At 46.1% G+C, this 23104-nt stretch overlaps 1 protein-coding gene across 12 annotated transcripts in view; it reads right to left on the bottom strand.

Moving 5' to 3' along the window:
* SDK2 (sidekick cell adhesion molecule 2) overlaps positions 1-23104 on the bottom strand; it is a 334128-nt gene that overhangs the window by 129734 nt on the left and 181290 nt on the right. For all 12 annotated transcript variants that reach the window (XM_083427167.1, XM_083427172.1, XM_083427174.1 and 9 more), the window contains exon 2: positions 22722-22881. In XM_083427167.1, the coding sequence (XP_083283293.1) occupies positions 22722-22881 (160 nt within the window). The remainder of the gene's footprint in view (positions 1-22721; positions 22882-23104) is intronic.

Raw genomic sequence — 23104 nt, 5'->3', positions numbered from 1 at the left:
GTTTTGTCTATTTGAGGGAGTGTACACGTTAAAGGACAGCTAAACAAGTTCGTACAGTGGTACCTCGGGTTAAGAACTTAATTCGTTCCGGAGGTTTGTACTTAACTTGAAACTGTTCTTAACCTGAAGCACCACTTTACCTAATGGGGCCTCCTGCTGCTGCCACGCCGCCGGAGCACAATTTCTGTTCTCATCCTGAAGCACTATTTCTGGGTTAGCGGAGTCTGTAACCTGAAGCGTATGTAACCTGAAGCGTATGTAACCCGAGGTACCACTGTATATCCACTTGTTTTGAGTGTGGGTGCATCCACAATTTTATCATATAGCCTTGAGAAATAAAAAAGAAATAGTCTGAGGGAATTTCAAGATTCCACCCTCCCACCCCCCGCCACCAGATTTCTAAAAGGATGTTAAGTCTTTGAAAGCTGCATGCCACTCTTGCAGGTCAATAACATTTTCCTTTCCTTTCTTTCTTTATTTTGTCAATATTTTATAAACTTTTCAGAAAGAAACAAAATTGACTGAGGGAATTCAGTGTACCCTTTCTTGTAAGTGAGACTTGCTTTCAGAGAAATACGCATAGGATTGGGCTGCACTTGCAAGCTCTTGAAATACAAATTTCTAGTACCTTGTTGGGGTCCAAGAGCAGGGAGCAATGGTGGAAACAATGCACTAAGCCAGAAAAACCTGTTTATCAAATGTGCTTAATTTTTTCCAGCCACCCAGCAATACATCCACCTACAAAATCCTTTCACAAAGGGTGTTTTGTAAACACGGCAGGATACCCCACTTAGCAACCTGGCTGCAGCATTTTGCACTAGCTGCAGCTTCTAAGCCAGTTATAAGGATGGCCCCACATAGTACACACAACAGCAATCCTACTCTGAGATTATGAACACTTGGTTCACAGAGTCCTGGCTATCCCTGCCCAGGAATAGCTATAGCTGGCACACCAGTCAAAGCTAGCTAAAGGTACTCCTAGTCATGGAGGCCATTTGTGCCTCCAGTTAAAGTGCCCTCCCTATATATTTGTTCCTTCAAAAGGAGTGCAACGCCTTTGAGAACAGGTAACCAGTCTAATCCCTGAACCTAGGAACCACCCACTCACAAGCCATCACTTGTCGGGATTCAGTCTCAATGTATTGGCTCTTGTTCAGACCATCACTGCACCTAAACCCTGATCCAGGATTTGCAGAGTTCTGCAGAACTGGATATCATCTGCATACTGGTGACACTTTGCTTCAAATCCCCGAATGACTGCTCTCAGGGACTTGATGCAGCTGTTGAATAGCCCCTGGTACACAGTGGATCCCTGTGGAATCCACAGCACGAATGGGCAAGGGACTGAGGTGCGGTTCTCTCAATGCCACCTTCTGGGAACAGCCCTGCAATTCGGCGCAGAACCATGTATCACTGTGCTTCCCATTCCTAACCCATGGAACCAATCTAGCAAGATGCCATGGTAAATGGTACCAAAAGCTATGAAGAGATCCAGGTGGAGGAACACCAGGGTCTCACACACACCTGTCTCCTGCCATTCATTAGTGGACCAAAACTGATTTGGTCCTAAAACCAGTCACAAACCCAGATTTGGTCCAGATGATCCCTTCCTCCAATCCCTTTCCATCTGCTAGTGAGCCTGGGAGTTGGGTGAGCATAATCTCCAACTCCAGCCCAGGCACAAACGACTCAGGTTTCTCCTTGGCATCGTTGCAGTTCAGGAGAGCAGCAGAAGTCAAGCAGAATGCAGAGGCTGGCTCATCTCATGCATGCAATGCTGTGTGTGTGTGTTGCAAAATGACAAAACATTTCTTTCCTGAGAGCCAAAAACCAGCCAGGCAAAATGAAACCAAATTGGAGGACCTAAGTGGCATTATTGGAGGTTGCTGGTGGGTTAACAATGTCATGTGGTCAGCCCCACAAATAGGTGTATACTCCACACATTACATTTGGAAACAGGGAAAGTATTTTATGTAGCCTTTCTTCTAATGAACCTCAAGGTGGGCAGCAACCATGTTGTTGTTGTTGTTTAGTCATTTAGTTGTGTCCGACTCTTTGTGACCCCATGGACCAGAGCATGCCAGGCACTCCTGTCTTCCACTGCCTCCCGCAGTTTAGTCAAACTCATGCTGGTAGCTTCGAGAACACTGTCCAACCATCTCTTCCTCTGTCATCCCCTTCTCCTTGTGCCCTCAATCTTTCCCAACAAGAGGGTCTTTTCCAGGGAGTCTTCTCTTCTCATGAGGTGGCCAAAGTGTTGGAGCCTCAGCTTCATGATCTATCCTTCCAGTGAGCATTCAGGGCTGATTTCCTTCAGAATGGATAGGTTTGATCTTCTTGCAGTCCATGGGACCCTCAAGAGTCTCCTCCAACACCATAATTCAAAAGCATCAATTCTTCGGCGACCAGCCATCTTTATGGTCCAGCTCTCACTTCCGCACATCACAAAAAACCATTAGATATAACAGAACCCCCCACCCCCAATTCAGTACATATAAAGAGGCAGCTTTGGAAAAACATTTGTCTGTTTCTTGGACAGTTGCAGCCTCACAGCTGGGAAGGACAAATGGGACTGCTTCCACACATCCTCAGATGCTTCTTAAGAATGGGAAGGTTCAGAGTCACCCCGGTCCAAGTATGCAGGGTTTCTGCACGCGCAGCTGATGCAGATGTTACATGCTGCAGTGCTCATTCAAGCCTCATTGAACTGGCTGGATGCATCTTTTGATGTGGATGAGGATGTGTATGCCTAGTCAGGGCCGCTATTTATTACACATGTCTGGCTGAATTGATGAAAGATGGAGCAGAGCAAGCATATTCTAATCACCTCCCCATTCCCTGTAGGGAATGCTTGTGGATATTTCCCATTTTTTTCCCAAAGCGCATTTAAAGGATCCAAGCATAATCTGTTTGGGTGACAGGAGAATGTCCCTGGTTACTAATCTGGAGCAAAACAACAGATTAATATAACTGTGCGAGAATCTTCCCATAAACATTTTATTTATATATAAATCTCTCCCTCACCTACTGCTTACACTCAAGGCACCTTGCACAATATGGGGATATATTTATTATATTGCAGAAATATAATAAAAGCAATACCATAAATTTGAAAATACAGATGCGACTGCCAAAAGCAGAGTTTCATCACAAAATGGCCTGTGGTGTTTTAGTTTCCCCAATAATAATAAATGAGCTTTACTTCCCGATAGTTTTGAGGGGATGGCACCAGTGGATCTATCTTACTTAACAGTGAATCCTTCAGTCCTGGGGGGACTGCCTTGAAGACTCTTTCTTCTGTTTCTTGTCGTTATTGCAGCGGAGGGACTCTGGAGTGAGCAGGGGGGCCCTGGCAACATGTGCAAGGGGTCCCAGTGTATGGCATTAAGGCGCATTGAGGCTACAACCTTGCTGAAGCTAAGTCCGTTCAGTGCCTGGATGAAAGAGTGACCACCTAATCATTATAGCAGCTAATCATTGTGAGAGCTTATTCCACATTCAACACAGTCTAATGTTTAAGTCTCTGACAAACGAAATATCCTCTTCTGAAGCATCAAGGGGGCAAGGAAGGTCAGTTTTGTCCCTGTCATGTAAAAAAGGGTAAAGGTAAAGGACCCCTAGGTGGTTAAGTCCAGTCAAATGCAACTATTGGGTGTGACGCTCACCTTGCTTCAGGCTGAGCGAGCCGGCATTTGTCCACAGACATATTTCCGGGTCATGTGGCCAACATGACTAAACCACTTCTGCTGCAACAGAACACCGTGATGGAAGCCAGAGCGAATGGAAATGCCGTTTACCTTCCCGCTGCAGTGGTACCTATTTATCTACTTGCACTGGTATGCTTTCGAAACTGCTGGGTTGGCAGGAGCTGGGACAGAGCAACAGAAGCTCACCCCATCGCGTCCTGATTTGTTACAAGAATGGCAGGGGTGTTACTGGCCTCATCTGTCTGTGTGCCTCCCTCCCATGCAACAATCTGAGACTTTTTTGCCTGGCCCTCCCTCCCTTTGTCTCTCCTCCCTGCAGGGTTGAGAGGTAGCATATGAAAGAGGAAGCAGCAAGGGAGAAAAACAGAGCACACGTGGGGTTAAGGGAGACCTTCCCAGATTATATTTGGCAGCAATCCAGCATCACCCTGGCATTAGATCAATGAATGGAAGCTGTGGTATTCACACACCCCCTCCCCCCGCTTTAAGAACTATGTGCACATCTAGCATGTGAACGATCTGAGTTTACGTGGCAAAGCGTGGGTTAAAGATCTCGCTTCGTCTCTTTTGTCCCAAAGGGTTCCTACGTGCTTTGCGGAATTAAACGGTGGATGAGAATAGCTGCTCCCACCGCTGAGATACAACCACCTGTTGAGTGAAAGGAGGCAGCTGTTTAATAACAAGCAGCAACCAAAGCACCACGGCGAAGGAGAGATGGAATCAAAGGATGGTGAACGCTGCTGATGGCTGGCGGGACAACAGGGTTCATGTTGCAACATGCTCCAAATGGCGCTGGCTTCCTTTCTAGCCTTATTTTATTTTTATTAGCCAATCTAGGGGTTGGCACTGCCACCAACATCCAAATAAATGCCCTATTATTGAAGATATCGCACTGACACAGGGGATGCCCAATGTCTCATCTGGGTTGAAGAGACAGCAGCAGAGATATATGCACTGTGGGATTTAGTAGGCTGCTGGGAAGAAACACAGGCCGCTCTCTTTCTGAGACACCCCACTTTCCATCCCACAAGGGTCAGTGTAATTGAAATGAAACCTAAAAGATGGTCTCACCCCACGTACTTTTCAAGAGATGGCTTTCAGCAGGTACCATCTTATCAGGAGGTCTGTCCCACACAATATAGAAATTGGGCCTTTGGTGTTGTGAAATTCCCTTTTGAATTTTCTCCTGTTAAATATCAGACTCTGTTGCTTTTTCAGTGCCTACTATAGACCTCTCTCTTCTGACAAACCTTTAAAGTGGAGTTATTTCCTATTCTACTGCTGTATGGGAATTGTTTTTAGATGTTTTAATTGTTTTATGAGTTGTGTGCTTGCTGCCCGGGGCTCCTTTGGGAGGGTGGGTGGGTCCTAAATTTAATTATATACATTCATACAACCTCTAACTTCCTGCATTTGGCAGGACAACTTGAACACTGCCACCACCGCCATCTTGAACAGCTTTCTGCAGACAGGATAAGAATCAAAACAAGAACCGAACTCATTTGAGGATTTCGACTGAAAGCAGGGACATCAAACTGGGTTTCATTCAGACACAGAACAAGTGTGCTGGCAGACAATTATTTATCACGGCAGGACAAACCAAGAGGTGGCAGAACAGAGGTAAAGAACAAGGACCCATGAGTAGCCCATGCCAAAAATCTGCTTCCTGTTTCCCAGCAGGACCCTTTAATGCCTACACCGGTCTACCATGCAACTTTTGGGGTGCCAGCAAAAGAGGAACAAACACAGGGCTGCCAAAAGCTCTACACACCAAAATCCGACAATGCCTCTTGCAGACCCTCCAAGTGTCCCTATTTTCTATGAACAGCCCCAGATTTACAGAAGCCACCCCACTTTCCTTAGTCCCAGTTTTCCTTAGGATGCCCCTATTTGCATTGGAGAAATGTTGGGAGGGTATGTTCTTGCTTGCCTGGGTGGAGGACAGAAAACGTCCTATTGTACAAAAGCAAAATTTTGGCTCTGGGCCTACCCGCCAGAGGCATGTGGAAACTGGAAGTGTTGCTCAGAGGGGTTCTCTACTCAAAGGGGTAGAATGACCTGGAAACACCCAACCCCCAAGGAATCCTTCCTCAGTGTAATACAACTACATCATTTATCCCCTATGCATCTCTTTTCCTCATGCTGGTCATCCATGGAACTGAATAATGGGAACCGTTGGCAGTCATTGCTATTCATATATGCAGCCTTTCCCTGTGTGAAGTAATAATCTTTGGATTATAAAACTTCAGCTCAGTCAATATATATCACATTACCTAGCTAAGGGTGAGTCTGGGTAGGGTGTGTGTGAGGCAAGAAGATAATTCTTAGTAGTAGGTTCTATCTATCATCTATTTATCTATCCATCAGCAGATAGTGGTGTTGCACTCCTAAATCAATCTGGATGAGAATCACCACTGAATTTCATCTACACGTCTCTACCTTGTGGGGTTATCCGGAGCTATGGAGTTATGTTGTCCACAATATGCTGATGACACACAGCTCTACTTCTCCTTTACATCTGCAGGTGAAGCAGTGGAAGTCTTGAACTGTCTTGCCTTGGTAATGGACTGAATCAGAGCCAAGAAACTGAATCTTAGTCCAGATAAGACCCGAGGCACTGTTAGTGCGTCGTTCCCTAGACCGGGTAGCTGGGAGGTTGCCTGCTCTTGATACTTCTGGATCCATTGCTGTCACTTGAGGCTCAGGAGGCCTCAGTGGCATGGAGTGCCTTCCATCAGGTTCAGCTGGTGGCCCAGCTGTGCCCCTATCTGGACAGGGACAGTCTACTGTTCTCCATGCTCTCTGGTTAACTACTGCAACATGTTATGAAGACTATTTGGAAACTTCAGCTGGTGTGGAATTGAGCAGCCAGGTGGGGCAAAACAGCTTGAACCTATTACACAAGTCCTGGCCTGACTACACTGGCTGCCAATTAGTTTCTGGGCCTGATATAAAGTGCTGGTTTTGGCCTATAAAGCCTTACATGGCTCAGGACCACAATACCTCAAGGACAGCCTCTCTCCATATGAATCACCTACACCCTGAGATCATGTGCCTCCTCCACAAGGTCCAGAGGGTGGCAACACGAGAACGGGCCTTTTCTGCAGCCGCTCCCCTTTTGTGGAATGCTCTCCCCAGCCAGGTTTGGCTGGCAACTTCATTATACACCTTTAGGTGACAGGGGAAAATATTCCACTTCAACCTTGGGCTGATTGACATCCGATGCCCTTTTAAATGTGTTGTGGAGGGGGCGCGGAGATTATTGGTTGTTCTTATTTTAACTATGTATTTTGTGGTTTTTATATTGCAATTTTATGTTGTTAACTGCCCTGGGATCTGCAGAGGAAGGGTGGTATAACACAAACAAACAAACAAACAAACAAACCTCTGCTTGAGTAAAACGTCTGACAAATTTGGAGGGAAGAAAAGAGTTACACTGAAAAAAGTTAGCAGTAAAATTTTCATACATCTCATACATTCCCCAAGTGAAGAAAACTGTTCAGTTGTGGCTTGGAAAGCCATTATGGTGACATAATTGGTTGCAGGTTACATGCTCGTTCACACACAGCATTGAAGTCACACAGCATTCTTGGGAAGGTGTGTGGGTACTAGGTTAGGTAGGAAGAGGGATGCCAGTAAAAGGTGGGTTGAGGGACCAGAGTGGGCACCGGCTCCAAACCAACAATTTGTGGTTGCCACAGCTAAAAACAGCTGATGGGAGTGTACTGCCCTATCCTGACATAATACTCAAACAATCGCACCTTCTGAAGCCTTGTGCTGAATCCAGCACTATGCTGGAATTAATGGCATAGGTTACAGCTGTTTATGAGTTTGCCTGAGGCCCATAATTAGTGCGCTGAATGAGTTTTGGCCAACGACTGTGGGGGCAAAGAAAACAAACCCAAGGCTCCATGGAATTGTTTGTTAAGCACGCCTACGCAAGCCACTGCAATCACACACGCCAAGCCTTCTACTCTTGATGTGAACAGTTATTTTTCACAATTTAGAATTGGAAAACTGTAATGTTTTTCACCTGCGTTACAAAGCGTCCCAAACTTTATGGGAGGATGCAAGAGCACTCTCTTTGAAACGGCTTCAGTGAATCGCATGCCAGGATAAGACAATTCATGCATAGCATTACATAAGAACATAAGAAGAGTCTTGCTGGATCTTGCCAGTGACCCTTCTAGTCCAGCATCCTGTTCTCAGAGTGGCAACCAGGTGCCCAGGGCAGTGATGTCCACTAGGACTGGCAGGGTGTGAAGCAGGGAGACCATCAGTAGGTGGGACCAGAGCCCCCAGCATGCAGAACCAGAGCTACAGTCAGTGGTAGGCAGAACCAACTAAATTCTAGCTTGTTCCCATCCTTTCCCTAAGGAGTTCTATAAGGGCAACGGTGGGACTAAGGAGGAGGAAGGTGATTGGAGGTGTCCAGAAGGCAGGCAGGTAGAGGCTGACTAAGGACAGGCTGAGGTTGCTGGGCCAGTGTCCCATTGGCACAAATGGATCAGCCTCCATTGAAGAAGAAGAAGAGTTTGGATTTGATATCCTGCTTTATCACTACCCGAAAGAGTCTCAAAGTGGCCAACATTCTCCTTTCCCTTCCTCCCCCACAACAAACACTCTGTGGGGTGAGTGGGGCTGAGAGACTTCAGAGAAGTGTGACTAGCCCAAGGTCACCCAGCAGCTGCATGTGGAGGAGCGGAGACGCGAACCCGGTTCACCAGATTACGAGACTACCGCTCTTAACCACTACACCACACTGTTTCTCATTCCCCATTGGCCCAGGGGAAGCACACGAGCGGGACCTAAGCAGAACATCACTCTCTCCACCTGCAGTTCCAGCAACTGGTATTCAGAAGCATACTGCCTCTGACCGTGGAGGCAGAACATAGCCATTGTGGCTGGTAGCCAATGTTAACTTTATCATCTTTTCTACTCCTCTTTTAACACAACCCAAGTTGTTCTGCCTGGCCTTCGGCTTGGAATCAATTTGATTCCCTCCCCCTCTTCTTTTTTCTTTCCCCCTCCTGTGATGGAACTCCCATTGGGGACTTCCCTGGCTTTTTTCTGGCCCATGTAAGACCAGTTTGGAAAGTTAGCCTTGGTGAAGATGTGACGTTTTCATCCCCCAAAAAGTTTTTGATTTGAGTTTCCATTGAAACGAGGCTGTATTTTAATGTTTTAATGTTGTATTTTAATCTTCTTTTTAAGTTGCATTTCAATCAATTTGTTTTATATCGGGTGTTAGCTGCCCTGAGCCCGTTCTTGGCTGGGCAGGGTGGGGTATAAATAAAATTTATTATTATTATTATTATTATTACTCGGGGGAATTCTACTACTCAGGAATCAGGACTGATCTACAAATTCAGGGTGGGGGGGGGAAGCATGTGGTACAACTATCCTGGGATTGTACCATTTCAAAATGCAGGTGGGAGATTTCAAAATCTCACTGCCTAGCGGAAGCTAGCATTTCAGGGAGAAGAGTTATAGCAAAGCAGGGAGGTTTTGATATGGGCCAGGATTTAGACACAAAATTATTGCTGGCGTTCTATGGCAATACAGTTCCAGGAGAGCCATATTATCACCCCCTCCGTCCCATCCCCACCAAATGTGTAGACTACACAATCTCTCAGTCATCTCAGTAAGGCCTGGGAAGAAATAATATCTCGCCATATTCCATCCTTTCACCATGCAGTCCTTGGATCCTGATTTGTTTCCAGTCTATATGCCTCACTGGCTAAGGGTAACTATATAAATTAGTACCTCTAGGAAATCCCACTCCAAGTTTTCGTTCTGGTGACTTACTGCTTGCTGGGCTTTGGTGTTTTCCTGCCTGTTCAGAACATAAGAAGAGCCTGCTGGATCAGGCCAATGGCCCATCTAGTCCAGTATCCTGTTGTCACAGAAGCCAACCAGATGCCTGTGGGAAGCCTTGGCTCTCTTGCCCTTTTGCCATAGAGATTAATGTTTCTTCCAATTCCAACACTGCTTTAGATTCCTTGGCTACACTAATCACATCTTCCTACCTTGGGAATGTCCTAGTGGATCGTCTTTGATCTGAGTCATCATTTAGCCTCAATACCATCCTTAGATCTGTTTCTATCAGTCGGTCAGACAACTGATAATCAGTCCTAACAGGGGTGGGGGACCTGTGGCCCTCCAATTGCTGTCCCATCACCACTGACCATGTTTGCTGGGATTGATGGGAGCTGGACAACATCTGGAAAGCTATTCCTGTTATCAAGTCATCTCTGTGCCACTGAGTCTGAGATGGACATACACCCAAAGCCTGAGCCAAATTTCACCTACATCTGTAATCAATAAAGTGGTGGCCAATTTTATCCCAGATCCTTGTCTTGTCTACCGTAGTTTGTTCCTCACACCTTAGCTATTGCCATCACCCTGGGCTGGGGGGCACTGCAAATGGGCCCTTAACAGGTGGACAGCCTCACAGGGACAAAGAGATGAGAAGACCTTGCTCAGATAGCAACCCACCTCCAGCACCTACAACCAGCAATCCCCCTCCCCATTCTTACCCATAGCCCAAGAAAATCTATAATGCAATTACATCTGTCTGACGCACGTGCGAGGTGAAAAGAATCTCGCCGTCGGCAGCACCATTCACTGCTAATTGCAATGTGCCTTTGCTAAGGGACAACTACAGAGCAATTTTGCAGAGTGCAGAACAATCAGGAGAACGGGAGCACTAAACATTTTTGACTTGTGCAGTTATTCCCTCTTTCACTATTAAAAAAAAAAAGTGGGGGGGGGAATCCTACAGCTCCCCGCCCCTTCATTTTTTCCTAAACCAAACCCCAAGTGATTGTCTTTATTTGCACAAAGTGCCTCATAAATGCAAGAATTGCAAAACGCTAGGAAGAGAGAGAGTCAGCAGCAAGACCTGCCTTGGCTCGGATGAAAAGGAGAGGCTGGCATGTTGGATTTCAGGTCACGTTCTTGCATCTTGCAAGGAGACCTTTGGGGAATGCGGGGCTGCAAAGCAGCACAAATTTGTACAACACCAAGTCCTGCACACACCCAGCACAGTATTAGGCACTGCGCACCCAGAGAGTGGTGGGTGGGGCGGGGTGGTGGTGGAGAGACTTGCAAGGTGCTCAAGGATTTGGATATGGCCCTAGCTTGTCTAGCCAATGTTCTGGCAAGTGGGGTATTTCTGAAGGAAGGGAGACTCCTGCTACTTAATGCTAGCATTTATTTCCTTTTAAGTTAGCATTTTCTACCTTGCTTTTCCATCCAAAGATGTCCGAGGTTGGCTAACAATAAATTATAAAGCAAAAGCATCAGCCGTGTCTTTCTTCGCAAATACCTAGGAGACCTCAAGAATGTATTACCTCTTTTCTAACTTCTACTTCTACAGCTTCCTCTCCATCCTTTTCTTTAACAATCGTTCCATGCCAGTTGTTGCAACTCTAGGAGTTTTGCATTGTAATTTCATGGGATGGAATTTGTGGCGGTATCCTGGCATGCAGTTCTTTCTTCCTTTTTAAAGTTTAGCATGACATGTCAATATATTGACCCCAAAGCCACGGTTCCATAATGGAGCAGGAATTGCAGGATAAAAGGAACATTAGGAACTGGGACAGAAGCGCCAGCATTATAACCAAGAAAGCTACCCTAAGAAACCCCATGTTTGAATGCAGACTTAGAATGGTATTAGAATTTCCTGCATCTGTAACCTGTGTGAAAATAGAGCCAAGTTGATTATCACATTCGAGCAATTACAGAAAAAATGGTTTCTTTCATATTCTGTATCACATTAGCAAGTTTCAGAAGCCGTGAATTAGGCAGTAAAAGTGTTCTTACAATCGCTTGTGAATTATCCTTGGTCCACTATCCCTTACTTGAGTAACCTAGCAGCAGCCTCCCAATCACCAAGATAGTTCCTGAAATAGCCCAGCTGAGTGGCAAATTCAGGACACGTTGCCCCGTGCAGAAAAGGGCCCTCCCCTGCGATCAAAGACAGCCCTCTCTTTCCCCAAAGGATTAATATGTTTCTAAACCCGTTAACTTTTAATTACCGCCTGAGCAAGCTGGCTGAGTGCCATCTACATCTCTATTAAAATTCAATTTATGCCCATCATAACTAATTCTGCCGCCCTAGCTTCCTCACCGGCAGCCTTCAATTGCCAGACAAGATGTCCGAAACCTCGTCTCACTGCATTAAATCTCCAAAGAGAGGATCTCTCTCTCTCTCTCTCATCTGCAGGGCTGAATGAAGGAGACAGAAGCAGGTGGCACTTTGAGTGGGAGGAGAAGAAATGGGTGGTTTGAGAGTGGTTTGCACAGAGTCCTTGTGACTTCATCAGCTTCGTGGAGATGACCGGTCCATTTCTAGACAGTCTCCCCTACAGAGGTTTTACTTATTCTCACTTTTGCTGCTGTAAAGGGCAGCTCTACATATTGCTGTGGCGAGAGCATCAACATGTGCAGGTAACACATGCCTATATTTGTATCTTTAAATACTAGTATACAAGTATCTGGGGAACCTGACACAATACTACTACTGCTACTACTACTAATTTATTATTTATACCCCGCCCATCTGGCTGGGTTTCCCCAGCCACTCTGGATGGCTTCCAACAAAGTATTAAAATACAGTAGTCTGTTAAGCATCAAAGCTTCCCTAAACAGGGCTGCCTTCAGATGATTCTAAAAGTCTGGTAGTTGTTCTTCTCTTTGATATCTGGTGGGAGGGCGTTCCACAGGGCGGGTGCCACTACTGAGAAGGCCCTCTGCCTGCTTCCCTGTAACGTGGCTTCTTGCAATGAGGAAACCGCCAGAAGGCCCTCGGCGCTAAACCTCAGTGTCTGGGCTGAACGGTGGGGGAAGAGATGCTCCTTCAGGTATACTGGACCGAGGCTGTTTAGAGCTTTAAAAGTCAGCACCAACACTTTGACTTGTGCTCGGAAATGTACCGGGAGCCAATGTAGGTCTTTCAAGACCGGTGTTATGTGGTCTCGGTGGCCACTCCCAGTCACCAGTCTAGTTGCTACATTCTGGATTAGTTGTAGTTTCTGGGTCACCTTCAAAGATAGCCCCATGTAGAGTGCATTGCAGTAGCCCAAGCAGGAGATAACTAGAGCATGCACCACTCTGGCGAGACAGTCCACTCTGGTGAGACAAGGAGGTATCTTACCTTCCCAGCGTAGCCCATGCTCACTGGTGCTCAAATGTTGCATGTATGTTATGGGATTGCTGTGAGGAACACAGGTGTAACCCTGGTAACTTTCACAGTGGGCAGAGCTGTCTGAAATGGAGGCTTGGACTCTTAACTCTCAACAGCTAGGTGAGGTTTTCAAGGACTGCTAATACACCGCCGCCCTCTTCGTTATTCTACCACTGACCGGTGTTCCGTTTTACAACATCCAGTCTACAAATACAGTGGTACCTCGGGTGAAGTACTTAATTCATTCTGGAGGTCTGCTCTTAACCTGAAACTGTTCTTAATCTGAGGTACCACTTTAGCTAATGGGGCTTCCCGCTGCTGCCGCGCCACCAGAGCACAATTTCTGTTCTCATCCTGAAGCAAAGTTCTTAACCCGAGGTACTATTTCTGGGTTAGCGGAGTCTGTAACCTGAAGCATATGTAACCTGAAGCGTAAGTAACCCAAGATACCACTGTACATAGATGGCCAAGGGGGGTGGGCTGGGCATGGTTTGCCACATGTGCAGATCTGAGTTCAGCATTTGAATCTACTTAACAAGGAATAGCTATGGGAGAAATGATTCAATTAAATGTGCATTTCAAATAAGTTTGGGTTTACATCTAAGGGTTCGCTCAGGTTTTCAAAGGCAATTAACCAGACTGGTCACTGTTGCTCGTGGTACCGGGCATCAATGAAGATTTGAGCAGGAAACAGTTCTCGTAGAGTTTAATTTTGGTATCGCAAAAGTTTGCAACATCCTATCCTGTTGGATGGTACACGTGAAAGGAGTATATTGGTGCCTCCTTACGTTTGCTACAGGAACAGGGAAATTGTGGCCTTCCAGATGTTACTGAACTACAACTCCCAACATCTGTGATAACTGACCATGCTAGCTAGGGCTGATAGGAATGTGAGTCCAACATCTGGAATGCCACAGGTTTCCACAATTTCCAAGGACACTTCCAAATTCAGTCTTTCTAATACATAATTGCAGTCAAGGAAAGTGTCAAAAATAACTTCAGCATGGCAAATTCAACAAGTCAAGTGGGTTGTGTGTATTCCTATAACACCATGATGACACCACTTAGTGAAATTGCACAAAATGGTTTTAATCTTAACAATGGCAAAAAAGAAAAAAGCACAGAAGCTCCCAACAGTGATTGAATATTTTGTCTTATGCATCTGCTGTTTTTCAGGCACTCCGTGCATGTTAGAAATACTCTAAGAACATCTGCTGAGCAAAACTGGTTTACACAGCCATTTGCTATTTAACATTAAGGTCACTGCACTTCATTTGTAGTGGCACATGATTATATTGTGCCACAACAAATGAAAAACAAATAAAGTAAAAAGGAATATTCTCCTCTCTTCTACCAGCAAACAATCAACTTTGATGTATTATCACCGTCTGGGATGAATGATCAAAGGCTGAATGGGGTAAGGGCTGGGAGAACATATCTCTAGGCTCTTGTAATGCATAATGTTCCCTGTGCTCATATATAGTTTTCAAGGGTTGGTATAATGTAGAATTGGACATGAAAGCTTAGCGGCAATGGAATAAGCACCTACTATTCCACATGCAAATTTCTTTTTGAAATGGCAGCTTTCACTGTAGTTGCTTTGGGTGGAAGCCAACCAACCTGAGCGTCATGGGTAGTTTAGCCCTAACGGAGGTATTTCATAGAATCACTAGAGTTGGAAGGGACCCTGAGGATCATCTCTAACCCCCTGCAGTGCAGGAATATGCAGCTGTCCCATACGGGGATTGAACTTGCAACCTTGGCATGATCAGCACCATGCTCTGTCCAACTGAGCTATCCAGGCTTATTTATTTATTGAATTTATTATATCCCACCTTCTTCTCCAGGGGGCTCAAAGTGGCCTATGCGGTTCTCCCCTTCCTCACTGAACCACCACAGCCACCCTTTCAAGGAGGTTAGGCTAAGAGGCAGTGACTGGCCCAAGGTCACCCAGTGAGCTTCCTGGCCAAGTGGGAGGTTGAGCCCTGGTCTCCCAGGTCCCAGTCCAACACACTCAGTGTTTCTTGAACTTGGGTTACTTGAACTTGCTACTGTTGAAACTACAACTCCCATCATCTTTGACCACTGGTCTTGCTAGCTAGGGATGTGGGGAGGTGTAGTCCAACAACAGCTGGGGACCCATGTTTGAGAAACACTGCTCTCACTGCTATACCACACTAGCTGTGGCTCCCCAGATCATGCTGGATTCCCACTATCCCTGACAGGGGGTCATGCCAGCTGGGTCCGAGGAGTCCAAAAGCATATGTTGTTGTTTAGTCGTTCAGTCGTGTCCGACTCTTTGTGACCCCATGGACCAGAGCACGCCAGGCACTCCTGTCTTCCACTGCCACCCGCAGTTTGGTCAAACTCAGGCTGGTAGCTTCGAGAACACTGTCCAACCATCTCGTCCTCTGTCGTCCCCTTCTCCTTGTGCCCTCCATCTTTCCCAACATCAGGGTCTTTTCCAGTGAGTCTTCTCTTCTCATGAGGTGGCCAAAGTATTGGAGCCTCAGCTTCACGATCTGTCCTTCCAGTGAGCACTCAGGGCTGATTTCCTTAAGAATGGATGTGTTTGATCTTCTTGCAGTCCATGGGACTCTCAAGAGTCTCCTCCAGCACCATAATCCAAAAGCATATTGAGGGCCTCAAATATTCCACCCCTTCCCTAATTCAATCTAATGCAATGAACCAGTAGTCTCAACCTGTGCTCCTGGTAGCCAGGCTCCAGTACCTCACCTACTACCCCACTGAAGCAGTATGGCTGCTAGCCAAATTTTAGGCTGACCTCTGTTACCAAGGAACAGAAGCATCACTTAGGCAGCATCAGAAGCCCCGTCAGCTGACTTGGCACCTCGTCAGATGACCCAGGGGACCAATGAAGATCCACCTGGACTGATAAAGCCTCAAAGTTTGAGCAAACTTGTATCTTGCAGAGAAGGCGCTGGCAAGCTGGCCTCCTGGTGGTCAGTTTCCATTGCAGTTGGTGCTGCCCTGAGAACCTGATTTGGAAATATAATACCTGCCTCTGGCCAAGCCACCACTTTGGGTTCCTGACTTGCACAACTCCGGCTGCCTCTGGGTGATGGCTTTCTCCCTCTGGACCCCTGGGGCTTTGATCCCGTCAGCACTTGAGCAACCTGCAGCAAACTTTGACACCCTCAAAACCTGTTAAGAGGTGAGCTAAAGAGTGGCTTTCCCCTGTTCTTTCAGGCATGTCTGTCAGTGGGGTGAGACACAGGCAGGCCTGAGGCAAATCCTTTGCTCAGCAGTGTGGCTCTGCAGGGCTGCGAAAATGTTTGAATCCACTTCCCCGCGTGGCTTTGCTAGATCCCAGAAGAAGTGCCTACGCCAGACCTGCGGCGGCAATGTGAACATTTCCTTATACAACAGAAAGGAACTGGAAGAAATATGTCCCCACAACTGTGGTTCCCGGAACCACAAGGGAGCGACTTTTGCAGCTACAGTTGTGCCACTGGATAAACCTTTCAATTAGCTTAATTTATGCTTACAATTCTGAGTATGAAACAGCGACTGAAGTTAACTCTGGAGTGACCAGCTCCTGTGTACGACCTGATGCAAATGAAATAAGGTTAACAGCAGATCATGATGTGTTAGCCAAGCAAATTATTCGTGAGGCAGGGAACAACCAGGACGCTATTGAGATTGTGAGGCCGGGATAGTCGATGTGGCACCAATGTGACGACTGACTACAAGTCCCATCATCTCATTTCACCATGCTGGCTGTGGCTGACCAGGGCTGGTATGCACACAGTCCCTGGTCTAAGAGCTGCTCACCCTGGCAACAAATACTGGCTTTCCTACCCACAACCCAATTCAAAGTGGTTCCACATGACAGAAACACTCAGATCCTCAGCTCAGTTAAGACATAGCTGTGTGATGCTGCATTGAAAAAGGAAGTTTTTCCTCTGTTCCTCTGAGGTAAGACTTGAAGCTGCTGTCCACAGCGTGTGATGTTGGTAGGCCTGGCATCGAAGGCAGCTTTTTTGAGCATCTGTCAGTGAAGGGACTACACACTTGGTGACACTGCCTTTCTTCCTGGGGTCCTAGAGTGAGGAGGTGTTGCCATGGCAGCAAGATGCCTTCAAGTTTGATGCCTTTAAATGGGGAAATAGCTTGTCTCGGGCTGAATTATTGATTAAAATGGGGAGGATGACACACACATTCATACACAGAGGAGATGCAGAGAAGCATAGGCTTGATTTAAAGACAAGCCTCAAGTGGCTGTGACTCCATGACACTCGCTTTCTTTTCAAATTACCGGCAGGGCCCAAGTGCGAGCAAAAGAGATGGGAGGAAGCTTTTCGTTATTATTATTATTTTTGTCAGTTTTCTAAGGCAGGATGGAGAGAGACTGCTGCAAACCAGGAGGCACAGAGTTACCAGCAAACGGCAGATAAACGATAGCAATCAGAATGGAGGGTAATTAACAAGCTATTTGAAGAAGGAACAACTCTACAAAAGTGTCAAAAGCAACTAGAGGTGCTTTTCATCTTCCGTGTGCTCAGACAAAACGGCAACAAATTAACAGAGAAGGACAAGTATTACACAAATTAATAAGCAGCGAAAGCCAGATTGACAATTGTTCTTCGGCACCTGGTATATCTGATGTATATTTTGCCAATGCACATGGTGGTATCTGCTTGAGAGACAGGCTAGCTCGGACACAAAGCTCAGCTATTATTATCAGTTTTAGGTCTCCCGTTTGGAAATGTAAACAAAGTAAGAATCCCAGAAGTATGGATATTCAAAGGACAATGTTAAGAAGTGATGGCAGCAGGAATATTGACAGCTAGAAATTGGAAAGAAGCAAAGGGTTTAAATGTAGGGAAACGGTGTAATGTAATTTGGGTTGGGACATAACACTTTCTGAGAAACAGTTGCAAAAACTCGGTGTGGCTAGAGGTCTCTCTCCACTTCAGTGCTTGTGTAAACTTTACTATTATTATTATTTTACATCAGAACTATGCCTTAAGGTTCAGTTTGTAATATTTTTTTATTTTCAACTTTTTATATATATAAAAAGATGCGATCTAGAATTAGTGCCCTGTCACCCAGTGCTCATCGGTGTATTCTATTTACATTACGCAAGGTTACTGTAAGACAGCTAAAGTCTAAAGCCCAGGAACCAACCACTGCCGGAAATGATAATTTACTTTTGCTGTCTCCTCCTCCTCTTCCCACAAGTTTTTCCGCCACTAGATAATCAGGTGCAACTCAGTCTATGAACAGTTCAATGTGCGCTCAGGTTGAGTAACTCAAAATGGAAGCATCAGGAAGGGGAGCTTTGGGTTGGTGGCATCAACATCTTGCATCCCTGCAGGATGCTGCCATTACCAACACGAAGCTCTCCCAATCTCTCGACTGCCCCTCCTCATCTCTGCCCCAGCAGCTGCAGCACTGCAGCCGCATATAACATGGACCCGCAACATGAATTAGTTTGCAACCCTATGCACACTTAGATGAGAGAAAAATCCCATTGGACACAATGGAACTTACCTCCCACTACAGATTTGCCCTGTTACAGTCTCAGAAGTCAATGAGAAGCAAAGGTCTGTTCTACTGGGCTCTTCAGTAGTCAACAAATGTGCGTCAGGTACTATAGATGGCTCTGAACTCAGAAAAGTGAAGCCCTTATGTCAGGGAACTGCCATCAAAACAGGGGCGGGAAACAGAGGGGCAGTTGTGTTACAGGGAGCCTCCGAAAATCTTGCGAAGCAGTTCTTCGTCCGGTGATGAGGAAAACCCCACCTCCAGTGGGGAAGAGGTGAAAGGACCAGAGGATGCTGGCACTGCTCCTGGCAAAGCCGGCCAGGAGGGAAGCATGCCCCTTCCATCGCCCACCCTGTGCAGAAGTCTAAAGTGCAAAGAGGGAAGGAAAAGGCTGGGCGTAACGAGACTTTTATGCTGGGGGAGGTCCAGGAAACAAGCACTCCTGGATTCTGCTAGCAATTGGGGCAGACATGAATTTTGGGGTTCTGCACTGTAAATAGTTTTGCACCTAAATAAAACCTGAAAAAGAAAGGTCGGAGTCCTGCCTGGTTACTCATGAGCAACCACCTTTGCCATCTGACATCTTAGCAAGTTATCTGGTTTTATGCAAGCATGAATTGTATACAAGAAAAGGGGGGAATATATGTGTGTGTGTGTGTGTGTGTGTGTATTGTTAGCCTTTCCACTATATATATATATATATATATATATATATATATATATATATACACAGAAATATATATACACAGAAATATATATACACACAAATATATATACACACAAATATATATATATATATATATATGCTTTCGTAGATTTTCACGGGTACAGGAATGCAGGTTTTGGTGTCCTCGGGTGTCTTCCCGTGTAAAAGTTGGGGTGTCTAGGCGACGTTTCGACGAGGTCTCACTCGTCATCTTCAGGCTGGTGCTTTCGGCTTCTTGTTACTGGAACAGAGCAGGATCTCAGTGTTTGAGTTCCTATAAATACTGTTGAGGAGGTGTGGTGTATAGCCTCCAATGTTCTGGGCAGAGAGGAGGTTCCCAGGCTAGTGTGCCTTTTCTTCTTTTGTTCCTTAATTACTTGAGGGATATCTTGAGTGATTTCTTGAGTGATTTCCTGAATCCCACTTAGGTGGGTCATTAGGTGTGGATTAGTTGCTAAAGCCTTCGTGTCTTGAACTCTTGAACTTTGTGAAGAGTTTTTCTGAGAAGATGGCTGTACTGCACTTGGTTGTGCTCTGGCTTGGCTTCGTGTATAGGGGCGAGCTGTGGTTTTGTGGCCTGTGCCAGCCAGATCTGTGTAGGGATTGCAGGGGGGTGCAGCATCCGGAGGTGCCACCCTGGTTTGGCTACTGGATGGTGTCTGTAATTTATCTGTGGAGAGGGTCTGGGTTTGGGTCTGGTGTGGTTGATTGGTGATGGCGTTCTGTGTGCCTCTGGATCTGGTGTCAGATTTTGTGGGGAGGGCTAATTTCCAGATGTCTGGCAAGCGGGATGTGTCGTCACGCTTGTTCATGTTGTGAGGGTGTTTCTCTATCTCGATGGCTTCCATGATTATTCTCTTGTGGTGATGTTCCATGTTAAAGAGCAATTTGGAATCTGCAAAATTAATTTCGTGTCCTGTTTCTTTCATGTGTTGGAAAAGAGAGGAAGTTTTTTCTTCTTTTTTGACGGCATTCTTGTGTTCTGCGATACGTGCATTTATTCGTCTGTTTGTTTGTCCAATGTACGTGGCTGGGCAGACTTTGCAGGGTATTTCATAGACCCCTTGGTTTTCCAACTGAATTTTATCCTTGGGGTTTCTGAGGATATTGGCTATTTTTTGGTTGGTGCAAAAGGCTGTTTTGATATATAGTGGAAAGGCTAACACTTCCAAATGGCTGGTACGCACACACTCCGTCCCCATTTTTCTCTCACTGAGAACTTTATCTGTCTGGCTTAACCATGAGAAGGGCTGAAGGGGAGATGTGATCAATGTATATAAATATTTGAACACGGGTAAGCCACAGCTTCGTAGCACGCTGTTCAATCTTGCAGTCAGAGGGCTAACATGTTCCCGTACCTGGGAGAAGTAATTGGACAAGCTTAAAATAAGTGCATTTCCTAGCTGTGACAGTAATTAAAACACAGGAATTGCTCACCAGAGGAGGCTGGGAAGAGCTCCCAAATCACTTGAAGTCTTTAAATCAAGAGAGGATGTCGTCCTATTAGGGGTGGATTAATTCGGCTAGGGCGAGTCTCATATCTGAAGCTTGCAGGACATCATGTCAGCAAGGATTTTTTTTTATAGGTCTTCCTGAAACTGAGGGATATGAAAGCCAGGAAATTTGTTATATGGCCAACGAGGCCATACTCTAGGGAAGCGAATTTTACATTGATCGGCACTTAGTAGTTTGCAGCGATGCACCAACCCCCTCCCCTTTGGAGCGTTCCGTAGGAACTCTCAAAATGCCCAAATGCAAGAAACATTCCAGCCTTCCTTGCCAGTTTCCTCCTTGCAAACATCTCCCAATAGGTGCACCCTCCCGCTTTCCCAAGGCAAGGCTTGGGCAGGAGAGGGATGCTGCACTCCTGCTTGTGGGCTACACAGAGGCATTGTTGGCCACTGCGAAGGCTGGAATTGATAGGCCCCTGGCCTCATCTTATAAGGGTCCCTGGTGAAGGGGGGCAGGGCAATAGCAGGGTGAACTGGGTAGTGTGTTGGAACCACTTTCACATCTGACCCAGTTCAAGGGGGTTTGGAACTGGCTCACCAAGGGGCCAGATGTTTTGAGCAGAGGGAGCCCATCTTTTGAACTCTCTCCATTTATTTATTTCATTCAAAAATTCACACTGCTTTATTATTATTATTATTATTATTATTATTATTATTATTATTATTTTAAAAAGGTAATGGTAAAGGGACCCCTGGGGTTGCAGTGCTCATCTCGTTTTACTGGCCGAGGGAGCCAGCATACAGCTTCCGGGTCATGTGGCCAGCATGACTAAGCCGCTTCTGGCGAACCAGAGCAGTGCACAGAAACGCCGTTTACCTTCCCGCTGGAGTGGTGCCTATTTATCTACTTGCACTTTGATGTGCTTTTGAACTGCTAGGTTGGCAGGAGCAGGGATCGAGCAACAGGAGCTCACCCCATCATGGGGATTCAAACTGCTGACCTTCTGATAGGCAAGTCCTAGGCTCTGTGGTTTAACCCACAGCGCCACCCGCGTCCACAAAAAAGATAGAACATTAAAATCAAGAAAAACTTGCTCTGGTTGGTGGATCTTGGGAGTTCTAGTACAAACAAAAGTAGATTCCGCAAATCTGAACTGTGCCTACTCCTGAGCTAAGCAGCAAGTTTTCATCTTGGGCAGAGGCAGAATTTGGGGTGCTAGTTTGCAAATCAGTAATAAGAAATGAGACACTAGAGATAAGGAATCTACTTTGGTCAGTGGGGCAAACCTGGCCCAATAAACATAACAACTGCTACATCTGCCTGCTTCTTCAAGGGAGTTTGTTTCAAATTATTTGGGAACGGCCAGCCCTGCGGGGAGAGGGGTGCTTGACTGACAACTGGTGCACAAATTCTGTTCAGTTTTGTCTTTTTAAGGAGAGGTTAGATAAGGACGAAATATAGTTTTCCTGAAAACGTTCCTTCCGTTTTGGCTTTAAGGATTCATGAGCTGGGGGATCCATCACACTCTGGTTAGAGTTAACTGACTGCTTAAGTCCACACTTTAGCTACTTTCCCCCCAGGGAAAACAATTCTTTAGCACTCAACCAAAGCAAACAGTTCAGGTTTCCCCTGGATAGCCATTTGTTCCTATCTGTTGGCAAAGGGCGGGTTTTCCCTTGGAAAGGATGAGAGCAAAGGCCTGGGTCAAGCAGAAAACCACTAGAACCCATCCTTTATAGGCACAGCACAAGTGGAAGTGTGGACAAGCCCTGCCTCACGGCATTCCTGTTTGCTCTGGACACTGTCACCCCCCTTCCACCTTTCTAGCTTTCCCAGACTTCATAGAAAATCTCACACTTCTAGCGTTTCGTGTGTGACCTTTTGCATGCGTCAAACAACTGAACGCTCTCCACCGCCCTCCCCAAAGCCACTATTTTTTTTTTTAGCTGCTATAAAAGAAAATAAATTGATTAAAGACCCGGAATGGTTCCTGTGCAGAAGCTGAGAGCTGCAGATGACACATGCCCCAGGGGCTTCTGCTACCATGGGGATAATGACAGGAAGCAGCCTGCAGGGACAAGGCTCCAGGTGGAGGGAGGAACGCTCGCTACCGCTTCACAGAGCCCCGAAGAGCGAAAGGCCACCTGCGACGTACCTGTATTCTAGAGAGAATTTGGTCAACTCCCTGTTGTCGTGCAGCCATTTGAACTCCAGAGGCCAGCTGCCTTCTGCCATACAGGTCAGGACCAAGCGGTTTCCCTCCAGGTGAACCTGTGTGCGCACCGGCTCCGTCTTGAAATAGGGAGAAACGTCATCTGCAAAGGACACAGAAGAGGGGAAGGAGAGAGGGTCAAGCTGTATGTTCTTTCTAAGCATCCTGCCAAATTTAAAAGGCACAAGAGCCAAGCCAGACAAAGGGCTTGTTTGTCCACTATATTCTCTGTGATATTGGGTCCTTCTGAGCTACATAAATGAATGGAAAGCAGTAGAGAAGCCTTCACGAACTTGGTGCTTTCCAGGGAGTTGTTTTGTACTGCA

The sequence above is a fragment of the Podarcis tiliguerta genome (assembly GCF_965153285.1).
Source record: "Podarcis tiliguerta genome assembly, chromosome: 2".
Taxonomy (NCBI): Eukaryota; Metazoa; Chordata; class Lepidosauria; order Squamata; family Lacertidae; genus Podarcis; species Podarcis tiliguerta.
The sequence above is the reverse complement of the archived record's forward strand: the minus strand, read 5'-3'. Positions and strand labels throughout refer to the sequence as shown.